Genomic DNA, 24,844 nt, shown 5'->3' with positions numbered 1-24,844 from the left:
TCTGTACATTCTCAGAATTCCAGTATTACCATAAATTCTTCAAACATAACTGCCCCAGATTTAAGCCCATATTTTTTGTACAATGCACCTGCAAAAGTATAATAAAGTTCAGGAAGTACATTTGTCCTTCATCTAATCCCAAGTACAGCTCTGGAGAGATCAAAGATAAGAAGTTGTCTTATGAGATTGTAACTTGAACACAAACAAACTCAAATACTAAAGCACAGAGAAAAAAAACTCCCAAAAATTTCTCTAACAAATCCCATGTACAGAAAATAATTATTTACTAAAATAATTTTAAAAACTGAATTTTCCATGCAGGCTAAAAATGCACCATTGGTATTGTTAGGCAAATGAAAAAACTTAAGAGAATCTTCTAACAACGACATTAGAGCACTTCAAATCCTCTCACCACTCATAAACTAATATTACATACAGGAGATGAAATGAAAATGACCATTTGTTCTTTACTTGCCAAAGAATTAGGGTCATGAAATGAAATTACGAGAATTTCAAACAAATAGGAAGTAATTTTTAAAGTAGTACATAATTAAAGTGTGATACGCATTGTTGCAGAATACCAGGTATGACAAAAAGAAATTCAGAGAGGAAAGGATCAGTTAAGGGTTATCAACCAACAGGTTACAGATACAATTTCCCCTACAGAAATCTGTTTATTAGATTTCATTGGAATTAGGCAAAGGGACTCTGAAAAATAACATTCTAGACATGTCCTAGGTGAGAAACTGAAATGCACTGTCTTAAATTTGGTGTCATGATCCAACACAGTTATAAGAGGCATAAGCATTTAATTTCCCAGCTGTAAATCAGATCACCTTAGAACTCCTCTTTTAAACCAACACTTCAGCCTCCAGGTACTTGACACCTTTAGGAACTATACCACTGAAAAGGCACACCATTAATATTGATACTTTCTTCCTCTTTCTTGAAAGGGACAAATTATCATAACTATTCTACCTGCTTCTTTACTGAAATAATGAATTGCTGATGAAAGAAAATCTCTTATTGTTCTGCTTATGAGATGAAATAGCAGAAATTATACATAACTGAAAAGTTCATTGACCTCATTTCATACCACTTATTTTTCTTATCATGGTTTCCCTTCAGAAATGATTGTTGATTCTATATAACAATACATGCCATAATCCTGCTTTTCATAGAGGATTTTTACATATACACCTTACTTAATCACTATGTTATCTGATTTCTTCAATTACTCAGACATACAAAGAAAAGACATGAAAATAAACTTTATTCCTCTGTAATATTTTATCTGTGTACAATGATTTACTCTGATATTTTTTAATTCAAAATTAATTCAGCTATCAGATATTCTCCTTATTTTCCTGCTTCTCTAAATACAATTTTATATATTCAATGTACTGACTTCTGAATTTGTCATCAGAGTACTATCCTAAATATATCTTCTATGTGATATTTGTTGAGTTTCAGTGCATACTTTACATTTTTTGCAATGTACAATGTATTCTTGACATTATGCATTCCACTAAAGAAAGAATGGTCTAAAATTGACTGAAATACATTTTAGAAGAAGAAAGTATTTTAAAGTTAATTTAAAAAACACATCTTACTTTGACTTGTTACCTTCAATTAAAGATACATCTATGCCTGAACAGCTGTAGTAAGTACAGAAAATTATATTTCTGGGTAATTTAGCAGAGGAAGTACACTGTGATCCTATCGTCAATAAATAAAAGTGAAGATTACAGCACAGCAGAGAAGTCAGTGAACAGATATTATGCTGCTTGCTGCTAACAACTATTTGTTCTTTTTTTGCAGTTCAGCCTGCTTTGCATTCTCAGGGTGGAATGTTTTGAGAACTTCATACTTTTGAATATTTCTTTCTGTGCTTTGATTACATTTCATGAAGAAGACCTATTAGCCTATCTGTGTGAGTAACAGAAGGTGAACTGATGCTATCTGAAAATGAATTAAAAATTGTGGGAAGAAATGTGTTCTGTAGTACTGGATAACTGGAAGACCTTGAAAGTACTTGCTAGCCACTAAGATGATTCCAAATTTCAGAGTCCTCTGGTCCCTTCCCTGATTCTAGGTGTTTGTATTCCTCTTATGGCCAGCAAATGCCTCTTTTCTTAAGAAAAGCTCCCCTTGGGATTTTTTCTGGTTGTGTTTTAGACTGATGAAGTCTGAGGTTGTCATCCAGACACAGGACTTCATCTGCTAAGTACAAAGTAAAAGGAAGATGGTATCACCAGGACTCTTTAGTCCACACTGTCTTTTTTTTCCCAAGTACCAATCACAGTTCAAAGCCCTAAATGAATCTGTCTACAAATATATTTTTTTTTAAATTTTTTCTCACTCCCCTGCTCCCCCTTCCCCTACAGTGAAAACTTGGAAATAACCAATAAATTAGTCCTGAACCTTGACACCAATACGTCTTTAGTAGTAGACCTGTTGTTTTGTATCTGTATCTCAGAATGTCTCCTCCTTTTAAATTGAAAACTGATATACCTAGAGGATACATTCTGAGGATGGGACAAACTTGATGTTGCCACCTCTAGATTTGGTTTAAACTGAATTGGTATCAATGCAGTGAGATGCTACACAGTAGAAAACAGAGTCAAAAAACCCTGAGGCTTCTCTGATGAGCTTTATGAAGGCAAGTCCTGTTTTTTTTAGATCAAGCAGTGAAAAAAATAAATACCCTTTTTAATATCTGACAATACTCCACTGATGCTGAAGAACTTGACTACTGGTACTTATTACAACATTTCTTAACCTCTGAAATCTTTATACCAACATTAAGTCTCTGTAACACAGAAAATCAGGTTGTGAAAGGTTAATACCACTAAGCATTTCACATTTCTTAATCACAACTTGTCATTTAGAGTTAGACACTAATCTCTTTTTTTTTTTTCAGGATTTTGAACTTATGAGCAAAAAATTGAGGGCAAGTTAAAATGGAAATAATGGGAGTTTTAGTGTAGAAGTTTCAAGGTAGCTGTAAAAAGAACTTGGATAGTATTACGACATTAAAAATTGTTTTTAAAATTCAGGTAACAAAAAAAACCAGACATCACAATGCAGAATTTATTTGGAACAGCAGTCACTGAAAAAATCTGATAATGAGTGATGAGACCCTGAAATAAGTCCATAAAAGTATGAAAAATGAAGAAAGATTAATATTCAGGACAGAATACTGATTGGAAAGCCTCCATGAAAAGATAACAGGACTATTTTTAAAGCTGCATTTTACTTCTAGAGACACGGGGAGAGGATTTAAAGAGACTTTCATGCTGATTACTTTAGATAAAAATACAGCCTGTTCGAAGTTAGCCAAACACGCTGTAGCCAAGTTGATGTAATGTGTTCCAGCATACTCTGTGTCTATGGATATTCCGGAATTTAATGTAGGTACAGCTGGGAAATCTCAGAGATACCCCTTTCCAGAATTCAGCTATTGGGTTATAAAAATATTTTCACATTTCCTGCAGATGGCTGGATTATTTTCTTCACTCATAATTTTAATTCAGAATTCATTATGGACAGCTGCTGGCTCTGATAGAACCTAATTGCTCTTTTACTAGACTCAGCTGCAGGCAGTCAGATTTCCTTTTCCTTTGTAGAGTATATTATATATAAACATGGGTGGGGAGAAAAATAACCAATTAACTAAATACATATGGATAAAATGACTCACTAAGAGTGCTGATCAAATAATGTATCAAACTACAGCTTAGGTCAAAGGAAATTACAGGCCTTGTAGGACATGATAATATATATATGGAAATAATTATCAGCACCAACATATTTGTAATTTGAGATAACACATGGAAAAGGCATTGCATTTGATAAAAAAACTCATACAGACAATTATTACATTTTAATGAGGGGCAGCTAATTTTGCCCTGTGAAAAGTCATCAGTCTTCAGCAGACCTGCTCAATTGAAACCATTTGTTGGCCAAATTGAAGTCAGGCCTCAGTATGTCCACTGGGCAACTCAGAAGAAAATGTGACATAATCAAGAAACTATTTTTACCGACTGACCTCTTATTTAAAAAAAAAAAAACAAAAAGAAAAAAAAAACCCCAGAGAATAATTACTTTTACTCAGGCTACCAAAAAGAGTATGTCACAAAAAGAGGGAATACAGACAGACAGCAAAAATGTCCAGGATGTGAGTACTCCCTTCCATCTCACTCTGCATAAGAAATATTGGAATGGGTTAGAACATTTTGCTAGTCCAGTTTTTTATGATGGATGAACTCTAGGAAAAGTTGTAGACTTATAAAACGTGAAACAGCATTAAATAACCCATTTTTTTATCCTTTTATCCAAAGACATTTAGTGAAATGAAGGGACACCTTTAAATTAAAAGTAAATAAGTATCTTCTAACATATATTTGTGAAACTACATACAGTTAATGTACATATAGTTAATCCAGACTGTTTTTTTTCTTTGAAATGTGTGTACAATCATTAATGTAAGCAAAAAAGGATCTACCAGTTTCTCTAGGCAGCTAGAGGAATACAGAGGAAAAGAATTGAAATCCTCATGAAGCAAGGTGAAACTAGTCACTAACTGGTTGCTGCTGGAAAATAAACTTTACTGAAATATTATTGACGCTGTAGTTTTGTACTTTCCCCTGAAATTTCTGTCATTTGCCATTGTCAGAGACAGGATGCTGTCCTAGACAGAACACTGATTCTATCTAGTAATAGCATTCCCTATGTTCCTTTACAGATTTCTGCCACCAGAAACAAATCTTGCCCTATGCAGTCACAGCAGCTTTTTAGGATTTCAAAAGATAATCCAGCCCTGAGTCACACCAGTGGGGGGTATAATCCCCTGAACCACAGGCTAAGTGCCAACCAAATATGGCTTTATACACATATGATGGATTTAATCAAAGAGACCACAAAGTAGGTGTTTTTTATTATTTGAATCTGTATGATGAAATACTGCTTGTTATTTATATGTTTTTGAATTTAATAATGGTTTCAGTGATATTGTCTAAGTTTTAATGCTTATAAACAATGGAAGCATATATTATACATACAGCAACTACAGTTCAGGTTTTAGAAGGGGAATGTTTGCTGTGCATAATTGAAGACAAAACTTGAAAGTGGATCAGCATCAGTTTGCTTGTATTTGACACCTCATGGAGGATTTACAGATAATATAGCATTGTACTTTCCTACTCTAACTATCAAGGCCAATTTTAAAGGACACTCCACACCATCACATTAACTATGGCATGCTAGTTGTTGTCATGTTCATATTTCCAGGTTTTCATATGCAAGTACATAAATTTAAGGAAAAAATTAGAGAACAAAGCTAATAAGAACCTCATTAAGTTGAAGAAGGATGAGTTGGGGAATAGTGTCTCTGCTATCAGGATGATTCTAACTAGTGACACTAAAATTTGAAACAGAGAAAAGAAAATCCAGCATTACCCACCCATCACTCTCTCTATCAGCATAAAGATGGAGGTGCTGCTTTTTGTCTCTATACTTGCATGAACATATCCCAGTAATTATGTGAGAACTCTTGCATGTTCAACATAAAATATCCAAGGTCTTCAACTGTAAGGTTTTCAGAATCTGCATTTTCACAGCCTTTAAAGTTTTTATGGTGAGAATATGAAGGCAAATCCAAACTCTCTATTATGACATCTCCTGTCCATGTGTGCAATACCATTCATTACAGAATTACCAAGGAGTGTCTTGCTATACCAATTTCTTCCATCTAGCCTTTATCAACTTTTCTTCTAGACTATTTCTCTTTTTCCACTAGCCTCTGCAATTCCAGCAATTGATCAAAGATAGAGAAACCATCCAAAATTTTCTGAATCAAGTGAATCCACTTCCTTAAACAGAGATCAAATGTTTATTCAAGGCATAAACACTGCAAGCCTTATCCTCTCTATGTTGAAATGAAAAAACTTCTAAGAATAAAGGTATGTGGAGAAATGAAATCACTCCAAGTCATTTATTCTGACTGCATGGTCTGAGCTGCTGAGACTATTAATACAGATGAGATACAAGGAAAAACATAGACATTAACTTATTGCTATATTTTTATATTAAGATGAACTAAGTATCCTATGCAGGATCACCAACTATACATCTTTTCAATATGAGATTCTAATAACAATCTTATCTCTCTCTACTTTCTGTTAGAGAACTATGACTATCAGGGAAAAAAAATTATGATATGTATAGTGATTCACAGCTAAGAACTGAAGAGTTAAAAGCATTACGGTGTTTTTGTACAGGGATGATACCCAGCACAGTTTAACATACAGTAGCAGCTCAATAACTTCTGCACAAAGACATGTGGGTACATCAGAGAAAATTTAGAATATTTATGATATTAAAATACTTGTCATACTAAAATGCTTTCACTGTCTTTTCCTCTCTAAGTGCTTTCAGCTGTCCAAGGAAGTTAGGAGGGGTTTTGGATTGTTCTCAGGAGAGGGAAAGGGGCGGAATGAGGAAGATTCTAGTATTTTTTAATCTTGTGTTATTTCTGAACATGTACTGGGAAGGTTTTTTTCCCCCACCGTGAAAAAGGATAGGCAGTCATCTGCAACCTACTCACTGCAAGGATTAAAAAATGAGCACTTGTAAGGCCCATGGCAAAAGAAGCAGTTCAAACGATACAGAACTGAAATAAAACAATCCACTGGAAAATCATTGCCTTTGATAAATATATTTTTTTTTCTTAAATGTTCTGTTTTTATTCACAAGCACCGACCGAAAATTAGGTAAGTATTCTACTTTAGGAAATATGATATGGTGTTTTGTTATGTTTCGAAAATTATCTTGTTTTTCAGTCTGCTAACTGGTTATGTTAGTGTAGTCAGAGACCGATTTACTTAAACAGCCACATTCCTCCAAACACCCAAGTTTTTCTGTTAGCAATAGCAGCATTAACAGTACCTGCCATAGCTTGAAAAAGTGTCTTAGAGATATGCCCTTTGGTGCTGGTATTATAAGAAAGATTCAAACATATGGGATTGCACTGACTTGTTAAGCTTTTAGGTAGTGTTACTGAACCAACTACTAAAGTTTCTGTGATGTTTTGAAAACATCTGGCATAAAATCCCAAACACCCTCCAGTACTGGTTTATTGTGATCTGATTAGCACCTGTTTGCCTGCACTAATCCAACTTCAAACAAAAATGTGTGTTTTCCCCACTATCATTAGACCACACATTAGAGTCTCACCAATGCAGAATCCTAGGATTTAAGCCTGCATTTTTTCATTAAAGAAACAATTTTTTTCTAGATTAGCTCTGCAAATTAGGAAAATTCATGCAGAAAAACAGTGGGATTGTGGTATTACTCAACTTCTGTGCAAAGGGATTGAAAGGGTAATCTTAAAATATAACTGAAAATAAAAAAAAGCCAACCAAGATTTGAGTAAAGTACCTACAAACAGGATGGGATTGCTAAATTTGTGGATTTATTTTTCATTTTTAATTTTTTTTGTCATTCAGCTTTCATCTATCTCCTTTTCTCTTCCAAATTTCACACCGAGAATAAGGATAATGGAATAATTAACTCAACCTTGACTGAGGTACTGAGGATCTAATGAACTATGTTCCCTGGTAGATATAGACAGAAAACATTATCTTCTTTCTTGGGAAAGGAGTACAGTGGAATTATGTATTTAAGTTATGGCAACTACACCTTTTCATGGAGGTAGTTCTCCAAAATATCTGATTACTTAAATTAAAAAATCTGCATTTAGATTAGGCCTTGATGTTTCCCTTGGTGTTCCATAATTCTTTCAGCAATGATCTGTGGTTTTTTTCCGTTAAAATTAACACACCTGTGAATATATTTCAGCTACCTTTTCCACTTAAAATCCTGCCACCTTTTCTGCACAAGTGTGCTGGTTTTGGTCTGGATAGAACTTATTTCCTTCACAGACTTGCCTCTCTTTCAGAGTGTGGTGCAGCTCAAGGAATGTGAGAGTGCATGGAAGGTTGGAAGGAGACACAGGTAACCCAAACTGACCAAAAAGGATATTCCAGACTATATGGCATCATGCTTAATATATCAAATGGGGAGAAGAAGAAGAAGGAAGGGGGGACATTTAGAGCGATGATGCTTGTCTTGCCAAGTTGTCATTATGTCTGATGGGGCCCTGCTCTCCTGAAGATGGCTGAACACCTGCCTGCTCACATATAATCATTGAATAAATGACTGAATTCCTTGTTTTGCTTTGCTTGTGTGTGCAATATTTGCTTTCCCTATTAAACTGCTTTTATCTCAATCGATGAGTTGTCCAGATTTTACTCTTCTGATTCTCTCCCCAGTCCCACTGGTATGGGAAAAGTAAGTAGTTGTGTGGGGCTTGGTTGCTGGCTGAGGTTAAACCACAGCAACAAGTAAGAGCTTTGACTGGTAGAATTTCCTTATGAAATTCTCAACATGTTTTTGACTTCTATATTAGATTCAAATTCAATTCTATACAGGCAATCAAACCATTATCAAAAGTAGGTGTCTAAATGACATGCAAAAGTGCCTGTTGCATATACATTAGTAATAAATAATTACCAACGTTTTGAAAATTCTGATCATATAATTCTGTATTTCTTTGCTATTATCACACAAAAATCTATTAAAAAGATTTCCATTTGCTTATCTTTGACATTAATTTATCAGAACTTGTCCAGTTCAGTAATATAGAATGGTAGTATGGACATTCTCATTTCATTAGATAGAACTATGCTTCCTTTTTCTGGTCACTGCTATGTGAACAGAAGGTATTCAAGTGTCTACAGGGTTTTTTCAGTAGTCAGGTGTTTTCAGCCCAGACTTCTTCCCATTAAGTACATTGTAATTATTAAATAAATTCTTCACATATGCAAAAACCATTTCCTAGGAACAGGATATTAAAATAGCTTATCAACAAATGAGGCTTTGATACAAACTGGTCTGGGGCCACTTGTGAACTGGGTCTCCAGTTACCTTGATTCTCTATTGGACATTTAGCTGTATCCCAAAACCATGGAGCAAACTAAAAAAACCATTTAATCCCGTAACATGAAATGGACTGAAACACAGCTTCTGGTCAGTATTAAGGCAGATGGGTAGAAACACAGTAAGGAAATGTCTGGTCTAAACTATTCACTTACAATAACTACCTATAAATACAGAATAAATAGGGGGTTACTCTGTAAGGATCAAAACACAGACAGCTGGATCTTGTATTCCTCACCCGCACAGGGTGAGAAATAATTTCTCCCTGTACTCAGTTGTCTGATAGCTTTGTTTTTTAGTTTCTACAGTCTAAAAGTTTGCAGAAAAAGGCTTCCGCAGATTCTTCAAGCCTACTCTTTTTATCAAATACATTTTGAAAGGCAACTCCCATTCTGTTTATACTTCTGTAACGTGATTATTATAATTTCCTGAGCTATAATAGTTTGGTAGGTACTGGAAGAAATATAAAAAAAGGTATTAGTGATGTCTCAGATGGCTTAAAATTGCCACTATAAATCCTGTGTTCCTTCTAGAAAGTAAACTCAGATTACTCCTTCAATGAGGTATTGTTGAAAAGACTGCCTACCATAGGCAAAGGATATAAGATATGGTTCTGTATTATATTGTTTGGCTCTAGTTAGAAAAGTCTTAAGTACTTTTTTAAATCTGTATGATGAAATAGGGGAATTTAATGAAAAGGGATTTAGGTAGTCCTGAACACAAAATGGAAGACAGTGACAGACAAGATACAGAACAAGGACAAGAGGAATATTAAAAAGGCTGCAGAGACAGACTAGGGGACAGGAGAGGAACAAATGAAAACCAGTAAGTTTGTCAAGAACAGAAAAATATCCCACTGGAAAACAGCAACTTGTAGAGGGCAGTAAAAGGAGATGCTTGGCAAAAATTAGAATGACAATTACCATTAGAATGACAATCTTTCTTCAGAGAAAATACCATGAAAGGTAGGAACATATTTCAATAAATGATTCAGCAATGTGATATAAACAGTGAAATAAATTTGGGAAAACAATGGAATTTAAGGACACAACCAGAATATACTTAGAGGGGTCCACAGAATAAGGATCAGTCCAGACTTGGAGAGAAAAAAAAATTATGAAAGTGTTAAATTACTTGTAATAAGCAACAGAAATATTGGAATGGAGAAACTTATGAAGTGAATAACAAAGAAGAGAAGGGAAAAAAAATGGAAAGCAGATTCTAATTAAAAAGCCAGGTAATGTGCAGATTGTACGTCACTGTTTTAAATTCTTTTTTTTTTATGAGCTTGAAATAAAATGTTTATGCATGTCCAGTACTTTAATGTCAAACCAAATCGAAAGAATTTTCATGTTGCTGTATGAAAGAGATATCCTTTAGCCTAAAAACACTGTGGTGATGTTCTATAGTTGTTCCTCTCTTGATTTTTTTAAACGAATTTAATAACCATAGAATCATAGAAAAAACAGAGTTGGAAGGGACCCACGAAGAAGTCTGACTCCTGGCCCTTCACAAGACAGCCCCAAGAAAATCATGTTGAATTGAAAATGGTAAGGCAATACAAATCTCTGAATATAATGTTGATACAGTGTGCCTGAAATATGACACTCATGTTAACATTATTATTATGAAAAACACTTTAGTGACTTATTAGTCTATCTGTTGGATAGTCAACACATTAACTTCAGGAGTAATTAGCATATTCATAAACTTTGGACTTTCCAGAACATTTGATGCTAAATGTTCGGCCTGTTTTAATTGTGGAGACATACATTTTTTAAGTTTTCAGAAACTTGTTTTCATTAATTCTGCTCATAGATAAATGGTTAGGAGTAGAATTTAAAAGCCTTGCTAAAATAATAGGATATGTGAAAACCTGTCTTTTAGAGGTTAGGTTGTATGAAGTGAATGAAATCTTAATGTCTCAAGTAACTATACATAAGACAAAAAGCTTATGAGTAGCAGATTCTGCTTGTTGTAGATAAATTACTGATAAATAAATTAATAGGAATTTGGGATAAAAAATGTCCCTCAAGCATAAAATCATACTACCTATTATGACCACCATTTTCAATGAAATCTACATGCAAAACTAATGACAAAGAGAAAATAATGGCCTTGTACTTTATCAGTACCACTGAATGATAAAAAGCAATGCATTTTACTTCATCTTTTCCAATGACTAGCCATAAGAAGGGATTTAATTTGCCTGTTTTTGCATTGTGGTAATTTAGGCCATTATATTAACTTAAGAGACTTTCCAGAGTGGGAAGATTCATTTCTTGTATTAAGTTTGATTTTGATTTTGAGCATAGCATCTTCACTGTTGAGCAGCTTTGGAGGTATGTTATATATGCTATATATGCTGTATATGCTATATATGGATCAAGAGAATAAAGTTTTATCTGAGGAAATTTAAAATCCCAGACAATAATCAAAATGTTTTAGAACCCTGTAAATGCAAGTACAAAAAGACATTTCTCCATTCAAGAAATACTCAGAAAACTTTATGAATATATTTGTGCTGTTATTTATAATTATTCCACATTTTTAATCCTGGTGTTTCAACAAACATTTAATATTTGTGTTCCATGTTCTGTGGTATTTTGTAAACAGTCTGTGCCTTTCAGCATTTAAGTTCTGCTCATTTTGATTTCCTGTTGAATTTATTTTTCCATCTTGTTTACAGAAGCCTCTTTCAATCACTTTAGAAGTGTTTAAATTATCAGATTCCATGGCTGGGTTATCAACATATTAAGAAGTCAGAACTAGACATGGTGGTATACTGTAATAACTATTCCTCAGGTTTTGGATGACAAAAGCAAGAGTGGTTTCCAGGTATGATATGCTAAGCATTTCTAACTTCAGCAATCCATGTGTAGTAGCTCTCAGCCTGGCTAACTGAAGCTATTCCAAAATTAAGTTCACAAGAAACAGTGATCTTAGGAACTTGCTTTGAAAAGTTACACAGCAAGCTATACAATGTATGACAATACAGCCCTAGAATGAGGGAACCCATCTTGGACCTTATTTCTGTCAGAATAGGTACATATGTTCTAATAATGTCCTTATCAACACGATTTTAAGGTTTTCTCAAAGATCTGTTCAGCAAATTCCAAAGAAGCCATATCTCTTCCTCTTCATTTTCCTTAGTCCCATAATACGAAGAGCAACTGACTTTTTCCGTCCAGTTTTATTAGTTCATACCTTATAATGCTGGAAGAGGTTTGCTACTTTGCAAAAAAGCATGGAGCACTCATTTCCCTGGAACTGGGTTCAGCTTGTTCCCCCGGTACATCTTTTGATTTTCAGGTCCTCAAAGTCCTGAACTGAGGATTTAAACTTGAATACAGAATCTTACCTATTTTCAGTGAAACCTTGAATTTATCTTTCTTAATTCTCATGTTTGCTACTTTCTCACACAATAGAAGTAGTAATTTCAGAAAGTGTTCAATTTCTTAAAACATGCTTTCTTCAACACTTCAGGCTCTTAAGCCAAAACCATCCTCTTCCTTTTTTACATCACATTCTGAATGCTACAGATACATTTGTATTCTCCCTGTGGACATTCTCCCTGGAGATCTCTTGATATTCTAAAATTGAATTAATTGTGCATAGACCAAATAAAATAATTCTAGCCTACCCAAGTTGGCAGTGCCATACTCAGGTCCTTGATTTGCAAGCCACCTTTTTCTTTGACAGACTCAGCAGTCTATTTGAAAGAACATCATACTTTCATCGGCAACAAAACAGAAAACAGTAACCTTGCCATAAAATGCTTTGAAGAAACTCCTGGGCTTACCTGCAATGAACAACCATAGGTCCGGCATCAGGTGGGTTGCAAGTCTTGACTCGTCGCAGGAAAGCTAAGAACGGTGTTGGGTGTTCTGGGACACCATGGTCAGGCCAGGCAGTGAACTGGAATTGTCTCACTTCCCTTTTCTCGCTTGAGCCATTCTATGGAATTTAAAAATTTCATGACAAAACTGCTACTTGAGATGGTATCAGCACTTTTCAGTGAAACAACTGCAGAAGCATATACACTAGTGAAAATTATTTAAATATTTGGGGTTAGCAAGAAAAACAACTCAGGCCATGGAGGAAAATCCAAATTACAGATTCAAACAATGTAAGATCTTCAACTGTACTGCACACTTGTGCACCACAGTTCACAAGTTCCACAGACTTACTTAGTATTCAGGTTTTTCATGGTGAGACCTCTGCATTAACTTACAAAACTTAATGTTATCAGGAAAATGTAGAAGTCTCAGTGCTGTTAGAAGGAAACAAGGGAGAAAAGTGAAAGGAGAGGAAGGGGAGAAAGGGAATATGGAAGTAAGGGAAAAAGGCACGCAGGTAAGGCAGGAGACAAAAGAAAGAAGGAAAAGAAGGTGACAGGAGGGAGGTTGGTGATAGGAAGGAATCCTATTGGATCTCCTACTGGAGAGGAGGGAAAAAATACCAGCCTTTCAATTTAAAAGTAAGTATATACAAGTATATATACCTTGTAAAGTGCAAATGTACGAACACAGTATGTTGCCAATTCAACAGTGTCTGAAAGGGTCACTTGGATTAGTCCATAAGTTTCTGTGCCTCTGCTTGGCCAGTATTGATCACACTTCACCTGCAGTGAAAAATATGTTATTATTTAATACATTTAATACTGATTTTTTTTACATATCTGACTGTATATCACCATGGTTTTCAAAGTATCTGGAGACAGAACGGCCAGCTTCCAGCACAAGAAGTTTATTTTATCATCCACAAGAACTGCTCTTTTGCTAGTAGATTATATAAGTTCTTCTTCCATAATGGGCAAGTTCAGTAGGACAGATATTTGAGAAATGCTAATAAACATAGATACACTGAAGAAAAAACCAATTTATAGTAATTTAAAGTATGACCTATACCTTCACTTTTTACAGTCCGTAATTTAGTAACACTACTTATCCCTTCAAAATATATGGAACACTTTTTTAATACTTGTCATATTTTACATTAGTCCCCAAAATTTATAACCTTTTGATGTTAATGTTTATTATGTATAGAAATAGCTCAGTATAAAAAAGTATTTTTTACAAATAAGTTCAGTACACTGTTAAATGAAAGGGCATCAACAACTATTAAGTGGACTGTGAGAAAAAAATTCCTTCTGATGAGTGCTCATCAGAGGAGAAGCATATAATGAAATTGGTTCCACAGACACTTAAAAAACATGGTTTGGTGGAGAGTTCACCCACCAAATTTTAAAAAGCACAGAGCATTTCATTCAGAGGAATCTTCCTTTTAAAATGCCCCAGTTTAGAATATTAAAAAATGCAATAATTCTGTGTAAGATGACACAAAAGAGAACCATATTTTTATCATCATTACTAAGGTTCAAGAATTTGCTTTAGTTAAAAAGCAAATTAAAAAATGAAAACTGTTAAGAAAATAGAAATGCTGAACCTCTAAACCCACCAGAAAATGAATACAAAGCAGTATGGGGGCCAAGTAATTTAAAACATTTCCTTTTCAGTGGCTGATGGGTGAATAGAGTCAATCTCTATTCTATTTATAACAATACATTCCTACCAATTAGCCCTGCCTACAGTACAGAAAAGAAGTTTAAACTGAGTCTAGTAATAACAAATTGGTTCTTTTAATAAAAGTCTTCATTAATCACTCCAAGCCAGACTTATACCAAATTCAATGAAAATACACTAAATATAAAAAACAAAAAAAGTAGAATATTGCACAGTATTTCCAATAAAAAAAAAAAGCAAATTGTCATGCTAATCCACAAGAAAAACTGATTATTTCTTCAAAATGGAAAATTAAGATATGCATCTTCGAAACTCCTGTGTTCTCCAGGTTCTTCATTTTGCACAATACTTATTAAGAAAAGACTTGGTATGCTTTCCAACTCTCCAGACCAAAATGGCTTTTGCTCACAGATCATTTAATTTTGAGGCTTGGAGGTCACAGATCATTAACAGTTCACAAATAACAGTCTGAGAACAGGTATCCTAGACAGGAAAAAAATTCTAGCTGCTGAAGCAGGTGATAAGAATTCATTAGTGGCAAAGTAAGGGGAAACAATTTTTTTACAGGAAATGATAGTTTAATTTAGAGATAAGGAATTGCAACAAAGAAACTAAAAATGTTTATTGATACTTCTCTATTAAAAAATGGGATTGAAAAATGGTATTATTTTATTAAGTAATTAAATAATTACTTCCTTGTATCATTTACTGAAAGAGGTTGAGTATTGCAAATGCTTCACAAATATCCATTATATATTTGCAAGATTCCTAGTACTTGCCCCCTTGGTCTTCATAGACAAAACTGAAAAGCATGTTTTCAATTGAGAACTTTAAATATAATTATAGTAAAATTAGTTTTATTTTATTATTAATATAGAAACTGTGCAACATTTCTATATTAGTTAACTGTATTTTAAACAAGCACGTTATGGTTTATAATTTATTAATTACCATAAAATGACAGATTTTTCCACAGAAAGTGTTGATACAATTTGCAATTGTTGATTCAATTTGTAATCTCAGCAACTACAGGCTTAGTATAAACTGACTAAAACTGGGTTTTTTAAAGTTTTTTTTTAAATTAAAAAAATATTTTTTTAATTAAAACAAGAGAGAAAAGTATAGCTGTGCCTTCGCATGCCTAAATATGTTGTTCTCTTCTTCACTCTGCAGATCTCATATATAAATATTATGCTCATAGAAGCAGTACCAGCTTCCAGAAAGCATTCCTGAAAAATTACCCAGCTTGCAATTTGCTAACACAAAAATTTGTCCAGCTTGAAAATGACAGAAAATGTTTGTTTTATTTTTATTTTGTAGAGTAATCAAAGGCTAAGAATATACTTGGACTTATAAGGCTAAAGACAACTGCTTCTTTTCAGTTAGGGTGGGAAAAAATAAACATGTATGCTCCTTTAGGTGCAGATTTTTATTTTTTTTTAATGTACTAGTTTATCTAACATAAACTTCAATTATGGTATAATTTTTCTAAAATACTTTCTGTGAGAGCTATGTGATGCAGAGGTCTGCTGCTGGAAGCAGACACTTGGTGTTCAATAAGAAACTCAATTTGTAGAGTAGTTTATATATTATTTGGAAAGGGAAACTGATGAAAAAAAATATCAATTCTTCCAGAAAGAAAACCTGATTTCAGATTGATGGGGATTTGACCTTCTGGAAGAGCACACAAAGCCTAAGTTCATTGAACTGCATCTTTTGTCCCTTTTGCCTATTGATTTTTTCAAGTCAAGAGGTCTTCTTCAGAGATGTGTCCTTATGTGCCTCCTACCCTCTTTTGCTCTGTGATCATAAACCTTATATTCCCAATACTCCTAACAATTTAGAGTCCAATTTATCTTTGTGAGAGATCAAACAATGTTTTCTATTGGACTTCACTGACAGCAGAGAACCAGATAATATAAGTTAATTGGTAAGACAATTCCTTCTGAGAGTTCTTTCCAAAGGTTTTATTCTATGTTAAGATCCCAGTCTTCAGCTCTTGAAGTGGGAGAGGTTACATATTCTATGTTCTCTTGTTCTTTTCAGAAAAAAAACTCAACCCCTTTGAGTCATCCAAAATTTAACACTATATGTCAACAAGTCAATTTTGAAACTTTTTGCCCAATGCGCTCTTGCTTTAGCTTTTCAGTCTGTGTTTAATTTCTCTGTAGTAAGAGCCTACAGAGTAGTAATTAATAGAAATTAGTAGTAATTTCTTCCTTGCTTGTGTAAATTATTTGGAAAAAAAATTAATATGGCAAAGTATGCTGATGATAATACTAGCCCTCCCCAGAAATACAATTACAGTGTTTTTATTGTCACAGTTATTTTCTAATATACCTTTGATGAGCCCTCACCTCATAATCATCATCTTTCTCTTATCCATGTAGCTCCAAGTTCCAAGGGCTGATCTTTTCCCTAGTAGTATTCACCTGCACCCAGTGAAAGTTTTCCTGTGCCAATAACTGTGCATGAGAACAGCTTTCACTAGTAATTATCTAAAGTCCTCTTGACTGCCACTAAAGACAGCAAGATGAATGAAGCAACAAGGTGAGTGTGAAATAACTCACTAGTGATTTAAAAGAGTGGGATTTTTTTAAAGAAAATGAAATTACAAGTACTGACATGCGTATCTTCTACTACTACTTTCACTGTTACAGAATCACAGAGTCACAAGGTTGGAAGAGACCTTCAAGATCATCAACTCCAACCCATGCCCTAACACCTCAACTAGATCATGACACCAAGTGCCACATCCAGTCTTTTTTTAAACACATCCAGGGATGATGACTCCACCATCTCCCTAGATAGACCATTCCAGTACTTTATCACTCTTTCAATAAAAAAACTTTTTCCTAAAATCCAACCCTTGGTGCAGCTTGAGACTGTGTCCTCTTGTTCTGTCAGTTGCTGCCTGGTGAAAGAGACCAACCCCACCTGCCTACAAACACCTTTCAGGGAGCTGTAGAGAGTGGTCAGGTCTCCTCTGAGTCTCCTTTTCTCCAGGCTAAACAACCCCAGCTCCCTCAGCCGTTCCTCACAGAGTTTGTGTTCCCAGCCCCTCACCAGCCTCGTTGCCTCCTCTGGATGTGCTCAAGTGTCTCAATGTCCTTCCTGAACTGAGGGCCCAGAACTGGACACAGCACTCCAGGTGTGGCCTCACCAGTGCCCAGTACAGGGGGAGAATGACCTCCCTGCTCCTGCTGGCCACACCATTCCTGATCCAGGCCAGGAGCCATTGGCCTTCTTGGCCACCAGGGCACACTGCTGGCTCATGTCCAGCCGGCTGTCACCAGCATCCCCAGCTCCCTTTCTGCCTGGGCACTGTCCAGACCCACCATCCCCAGCCTGTAGTGCTGCAGGGGGTTATTGTGGCCAAAGTGCAGGACTCGGCACTTGGACTTATTTAACTTCATCCCATTGGACTCTGCCCATCCATCCAACCATTCCAGGTCTCTCTGCAGAGCCCTCCTCCCTTCCAACAGACCAACACACACTCCCAGCTTAGTGTCATCTGCAAATTTACTAATGAAGGACTCAATACCCTCATCCATGTCACCAATAAAAATATTGAACAGGACTGGCCCCAGCACAGACCCCTGAACTGGTCACTGGCCCCCAGCTGGGTGCAGCACCGTTCAGCACCACTCTCTGGGCCATCCAGCCAGTTCCTAACCCAGCACAGAGTGCTCCTGTCCAAGCCATGGGCTGCCAGCTGTGCCAGGAGTGTGCTGTGGGAGACAGTGTCAAAGGCCTTGCTGAAGTCCAAATGGACAACAGCCTTTCCTGCATCCACCAGCTGGGTCACCTGGTCATAGAAGGAGATCAGGTTGGTCAAACATGACCTACCCCTCCTGAACCCATGCTGGCTGGGTCTGATCCCCTGGCAATCCTCTAGGTGCTGTGTAATGACACTCAGTATAAACTGCTCCATTACCTTACCTGGTACTGAGGTCAGGCTGACTGGCCTTTAATTACCAGGATCTTCCTTCCTACCCTTTTTGTGAATGTGAATTCAATGACCACATTGGCCAATGACCACATTGGCCAGCTTCCAGTCATCTGGAACCTCACCGTTGAGCCGGGACTGCTGGTAAATGATAGAGAGCAGCTTCTCAAGTTCATCTGCCATCTCCCTCATCACCCTGGGATGGATCCCATCTGGGCCCATAGATTTATAAGCAACTAAGCATCTCAGCAGTTTTCTGACTGCCTTCTCCTGTATAACGGGGGGCCATTCTGCTCCCTTACACCATCTACCAGCCCATGATCATAAGCTGCACAATGCCAAAACCACTACATACAATATCAGAACACCTCTCAAATGACTAAATATATTAAGAAATATTTTTAAGTACCACAGTAGTAGATATATCTAGAATATATAACTAATGATAGGCACATTTTCTTAACTTGCCTCTCAAACATACATGTATTTTCTTTCTCTACATTTCTTCCCCTCATACCATGCAAATCTTTGCTCTACATGGAAGTACAAGTATTCACTGAAAGCAAAGCTGTAAAAAAATGTAAATGCATCCTTTTCCATTAAAAATGAGAAGCTTGAGACATTTTCAGACTTGAAGGGTTTCAGCTACAGAGTTCCTAATATTTGTGGATATTCACACTTCAACAAGTCATACACACTAGAGAACATGCTGCTATGCATCAACAGAGCTGAAGGAAGTGTATTTCCATATGAACATATGAATACAAAGATTCCTGACATTCAAGGGTAGAGAAATAATTTTCCAGTGTAAAGTTCCATCATTCAGGCCGAAAAGCTCCTTCAGGTGATTCTTAACACATGAACCAGCTGTTACAAACCATCTAAGATTATGAAGACAAAACGAAAAAAGATCAGGAAAGAGACAGAAAACTAGTGTTAGGCAGATACATATAGCACATTATTTGCTGTAAGAACAGCATATGAATTATGCTCAATCTAGAATACAAAATATCTATAGTACATGGTTTCTTGCTCTGGTTTTCTTACTAAAAATAATTTTGCAGACAGAATTTTCTGTAGTGTTTTCACATGATCTTCCTTCAATAATGGAAGAAGAATAAATAATGTTGAATGGTAATACTGACTATGCAATAAGAAAGGTAGTGCCAGTTGTTGGTTATGGAACCCTATCAGACTAGTTTACTGCCTCAGACATTTCAGCTAACATTCTGTCTACAAACAGACGTTAATCCAAAGCCGTCTTCTTTTTCCAGCAATGCCTTGCCACCTAAAGATTACGTTGATTTGACTCTAAAGCTTAAAGACACTGACAATAATATTTGAGATTATAATGCAGAGATAAAAAAATCAGAGTACAGGCACATGTTTTTCAATTTTATTTGAACAACATTTGCTCTGGTGTCACTCACTGACTTCAGTCTAGGTCTAAATGAAAGATTAAAATATAAATTCATATAAGTAAGTTCTAGATTTTCTCTTATTTACAATAGCCACAGAAAAAAGTTCCAATAAGAATATGGAGGCAACACAAATGAACCATAGGCATATCAGTTCATAAGAAGCTTTATTCCTCTACTAAGGCATCAAATCTACCCTCATTTCATCCCTATTTTCTGAAATTTCTGAGGTTAATGATTATCTAATCTATCTACTAATAATGATTAGTTAACACTGAAAGATAATTCATTAATTAAAGAGATTATCCCCAAAATTTTTCCATCCTGATCCTTATGAAAGAGTGTGGTATAGTTATTAAAACAAAAGGAAACAGATATTAAAAGGAATATTGGGCATGTTAAAAACTGTTCTCTACCTCAATTTTCACCTTCATCTATACAAGCAAAGAACAGTTCAAAACTGTATTGCTGATATTAATGTGAGATGCCCTTTCTGAGCTCTTTCTAAGAGCAGGGAAGACCTGGTTTTAATGAATTCATTTTGAAGAATGAGTCTGTCAAACAGTTAAGTTCAGCAAGATTTTCCAAAAAGGTCTTGAAAAGGTTTAAATGAATGGACTGACTGGTAAAGTGAATGTGCTGACTACTTTTTGTTTCATCCTCTTGTACTCAAGACTGATCACTCTGTGCAGCCTGAATAATCCTTTCACTGAGTAAGATATTACAATATGAAGAACATATTGAACATTTCAGCCTGCTATTCAAGTGCTATAATGAAGACCTACTATTTTCCATAAAAGAGAACTACCTCTTTAAGCTGATATGAATATTATGTAAAATATGAGTGAAACAAAAGGAACGAAAGAAAGAAACATCAGATAAAAAAATCCTATTATTATTATGTCTTTGATTCACTTGAAACAGAACTAATATATGAAAGGGAACATTGGAAAGTATTTTGTGGACCTAGAGGTCTCAGTCTGAATTTTGATTTTTTTTGATTTTTGAATGGAACTTCAAGTCAATCTTTCTGTAGCTAGTTTAATACACAGATGAAATTCTTTATCTCATAAATGTATTTCATACAGTTCCCATTATGTGAACCAGAAAAATCCCCTAGCAAAAGCATTGATTACCAACCTCAGTACCCAGATGTATCCATTAACTTTCTTAGAACATAGGACAAGCTCTGAAAACAACACAAAACGTACATCATAATATTTTTTTTCAGAGACACCTATTGGAAGAACTTAAATTTTCCTGATTTCTTGCTTGCTGCAAAGGACAACTGGACTTGAGTTTTTCACCACAATCTGCTAAATAAGGAAAAAGTAGGATTATGTTTTGATAATCAATACTAAATCCATTCTGACATTTTCAAGCCTCAAATTGCTTGACAGGACACCATGTGCTGAAGTAATACACTACAATGCTAGACCAAACATGAACTAATCATGTGTCCAGAGAGGGCCACAAAGCGGTGGAGAGTCTGAAACATAAAGTCCTGTGAAGAGCGACTGAGGATACAATGGCTGATCAGTCTGGAGAAAAGAAGGTTCAGGGGGTACCCTTACTGTGATCGAGAACTACCTGAAAGGAGGTTGTGGTGAGGTAGGGGTCAATCTCCTTCTCCAGGCAATTAGGAAGGAAAAGGCCTCAAACTGCATCAGAGGAGTTTCAGGCTGTATATCAGGAAAAATTTCTTCACTGGAAGAGTGGTTAAGAATTGTAACAGGCTTCCCAGGGAAGCTGGGGAGTCACCATCCCTGGAAGTGCTCAAAAAATGAGTGGACATGGCACTTTGTAATATGGTACAGTGGGCACGGTAGTACTTTGTGGATTTAATGAGCTTGAAGGCTTTTTCCAAACTCAGTGATTCTAAGTTTCTAGATTCACTCAATTTTGAAAACAAATAAGAAGAATTCTTAATCTTCTAACTCAAAATGTCAGTAGGCATTTTCTACATGTTCCTCTGTCTGTATTAAGAGAAGAATTACATGAGGTAGTAATGGATGTCTTACCTTACCTCAAGCACAAAGCAAAGGAACTAAGAAAATAAAGTTGAATTACAGAGTTAGAATATGGTTTTGACTAAATCACTTGCTATACACTTGCTTCAGGGAAATGATATTTTAATAGAAAACCACCAGTTTACCCTAACAGCTAAAAGAAACCATACAGAATGATAACACAAAAAAACTAGATGGCTGTCTTGAAAAATACTTTTGGCAACACAAGGTATTGCCAACTTGAGACCATTTCAAGTAAGACTCTTGTAAGAGTTCCACAGTAAAACTGTGGAAACAGTTCTTGAAAACTTACAGCAGAAGAGACTGCACACAATATCCTACAAAGCTTGCTCCATTCTTGATATTGCATTTTGGAAGTTCTTTAACAGCTTGATATAAATCATCTTTGCTGCAAAGTTTATTTCTTCCTCCTTAAAGCCTCAAAAGCAGGGAAAATGGTTGATTACTATGAATTTTTTTAACAGTCTTTCACATGCTGAAAGGCTATTATGATTTTGTTCACTCTCTGATATCTAAAACAAATCAAAATCTTTCTGACTATTTCTCCAGCATCTGTTCATTACTGTTCTCTTCTAGATTCTCTGTAATTTACCAACAGCTTTTTACATGGGGCATTAATTCTGTCTGTTGTCAACTTCAAATGTATACAAGCTGAAATAACCAGACTTTGAGCCTATGTAGTGTGTAAAAGCAATTCCTTCACACAAAATTAACCCTACATATAATATGGCATTTCCACAGTTATTTTACCTGATATTAATAGTCTGAATTTTAGCGGAGGCACCTTTGCACAGCTCTTCCACCTGAAATGTGCCTAGAAAGAGAAACTCAAAGCTTTACTGGACTAGATTCTTACATGCATCAACCATGTTTCTTGCCCTTCTGCCTCTGAGAATCCTTCCATAATAAACAGTTATGGCTGAGTTTTGCAATTCTGACATTACAACTGGTGACTCTACCTCGTAAGTTGGTGTAGGAATTCTTGGACTTTGGCCATGGCATTCTGTTATAGTGAAAAAAAACCCAGTACAAACCTACACATTTTTATTTTTATTTTTGTAAATCTGGTGAACACATGGTGTACTTATTTTGTATTTTTCTTTTTTTTTTCCCCAGTTCTCTCATTCATTCTTCATCTGACTCATATCTTAGCATGCAGCAAGCACTAAAGAAGTGAAGTAAAATTCTGATAGTTCATTATTATACAGAAGGTACTGGTTTGCCATTAAAATAGGGAATGAACAATAACAAAACTGCACATTTAATTCCTCTTTAGTAAAAAAATACAATTTAGTATGAAAAAAATGCCATCTGAAATGTGTCCTACCTACTAATATCTGCTGACTTCTATGCTGTTACCGCTTACCAGCTAGACGATTTTTTGAGTTGTTAAAAAGTATAGTTAAAATTTCCTTTTGTATTTTCCTGTATAAATGTATTTCACAACTTTAAAAAAAAATCAGCACATTTTTACACACCTGTGCTGCCCAGTATGAAACAGAAGTGAAAGTTTTCTGCAAAAATCAATCACATTTTGCCTAAATACAGTAGAATGGAGGCACACTTGACAATATTCTTAAATTAATTTTTAAGTGCATCTGTTGCTGACTTCTCTACTCCTTTAGTAAAGCTATCTAATTGCCACTTATTTTTGATGCCGTATTTTGACAGGTAATTCCTCCACTATTACCCAAACATACTTAGGAGGAAAGATCTGAAACTGGCTCCAGAAGCCCTGCACAAAACATGGAAAACTAATGTCATCACAATCACCTAAAAGTCTGTTGCAGCCATTTCATACAGAAAAGAAAATTGCATTATTAGTTTTCTTTGCATATTACTTACTGTGGTGCATGTACTCTCACTTTATCTTAGGTATGAAGTCATATAGATTAAATATCAGTGCCTACTCTGCCATCAGCAAATGAAGATTCATGAAAAATCTTAGCAACATGAACATTTTGAGTAGAAAAATGTAGTGTTCTTCCCAGACTTGCCTTTATTTTTTCTTTACCTATAGCAAGACAAGAAATCTTTGCTCGCCAAAGCCTGTTTCAAAGCTGTTTATGCTAAGGAGTCCCAATGTACAATTATATTTTCCACTCTGTTTTCAACTCATTGTGGGTTTTGCACCAGTCGCATTCGAATAAACCTTCCGTGACTTTATTATATCCTCCTTAAGAAACCCAACTAAACTCACTTAGTAAAACAAACCCCCAAAATTTTATCTACTTAATATTTCTACTGTCAGCCATTTTCCATTTTTCTTACACATGGAATAGTCTATAAATATATAAAAAATTAGTTGAAATACTCAGATGGCAGTGTTCTGATGCTTGATACTTGGAACAACAGGACTTCCTATTTAGCATTTCAGCAATACCAGGATAAGTCCATTTAGCTTTCCTCCTGACTCTCTCAGTGTCAGTGACAAGTTGAGAGAAAGTAAGTCCAGGGATTTTCAACTATCTTTTGATGTTCTTATGGAACAAATACAGGAGACCCATGCAAATAGTCTTATGTGTATCAATAATGGGGAACAAAATCTGAGACAGGATACATGACTTTTCTACTGGGCTTGTTTCCATCTCCCCCTTCCCAATGAAGACTTAGTATTCAAGATTTTAAACCTTGAGAAACCAAGATGATTACTCTATGCTTATGGTTTTTAATTTTTGCTTATAATATCGATGATGATATCCACTTATGACAATCAAATAGGTGTTTGGATCAGGCTAACAAAATGCCACGAATACAGAGGAATACAGTTTCCTCTGCATTCACTTAGATACCAGCTATTTTGGATGAAGCTGCTAGCATCACTATGAAAACTAAAGCCTTCCTCATAAGTTCAGAATCTGGCTCAGTATCAACTTGATACTGACATTATACTGTCATTTAGCTGCTAATATTTGAATACTA

General features: G+C 35.4%; 1 protein-coding gene across 1 annotated transcript in view; it reads right to left on the bottom strand.

Moving 5' to 3' along the window:
* PTPRD (protein tyrosine phosphatase receptor type D) overlaps positions 1-24,844 on the bottom strand; it is a 369,133-nt gene that overhangs the window by 22,493 nt on the left and 321,796 nt on the right. The window contains exons 28-29 of the mRNA XM_088054032.1: positions 13,505-13,624; positions 12,803-12,957 (exon numbers count right to left, since the gene is read on the bottom strand). Coding sequence (XP_087910158.1) covers positions 12,803-12,957; positions 13,505-13,624 — 275 coding nt within the window. The remainder of the gene's footprint in view (positions 1-12,802; positions 12,958-13,504; positions 13,625-24,844) is intronic.

This window comes from Pseudopodoces humilis, chromosome 4 (genome assembly GCF_049639895.1).
Source record: "Pseudopodoces humilis isolate 2021_Gansu_Grassland_sample_001 chromosome 4, ASM4963989v1, whole genome shotgun sequence".
Classification (NCBI taxonomy): domain Eukaryota; kingdom Metazoa; phylum Chordata; class Aves; order Passeriformes; family Paridae; genus Pseudopodoces; species Pseudopodoces humilis.
The sequence above is the reverse complement of the archived record's forward strand: the minus strand, read 5'-3'. Positions and strand labels throughout refer to the sequence as shown.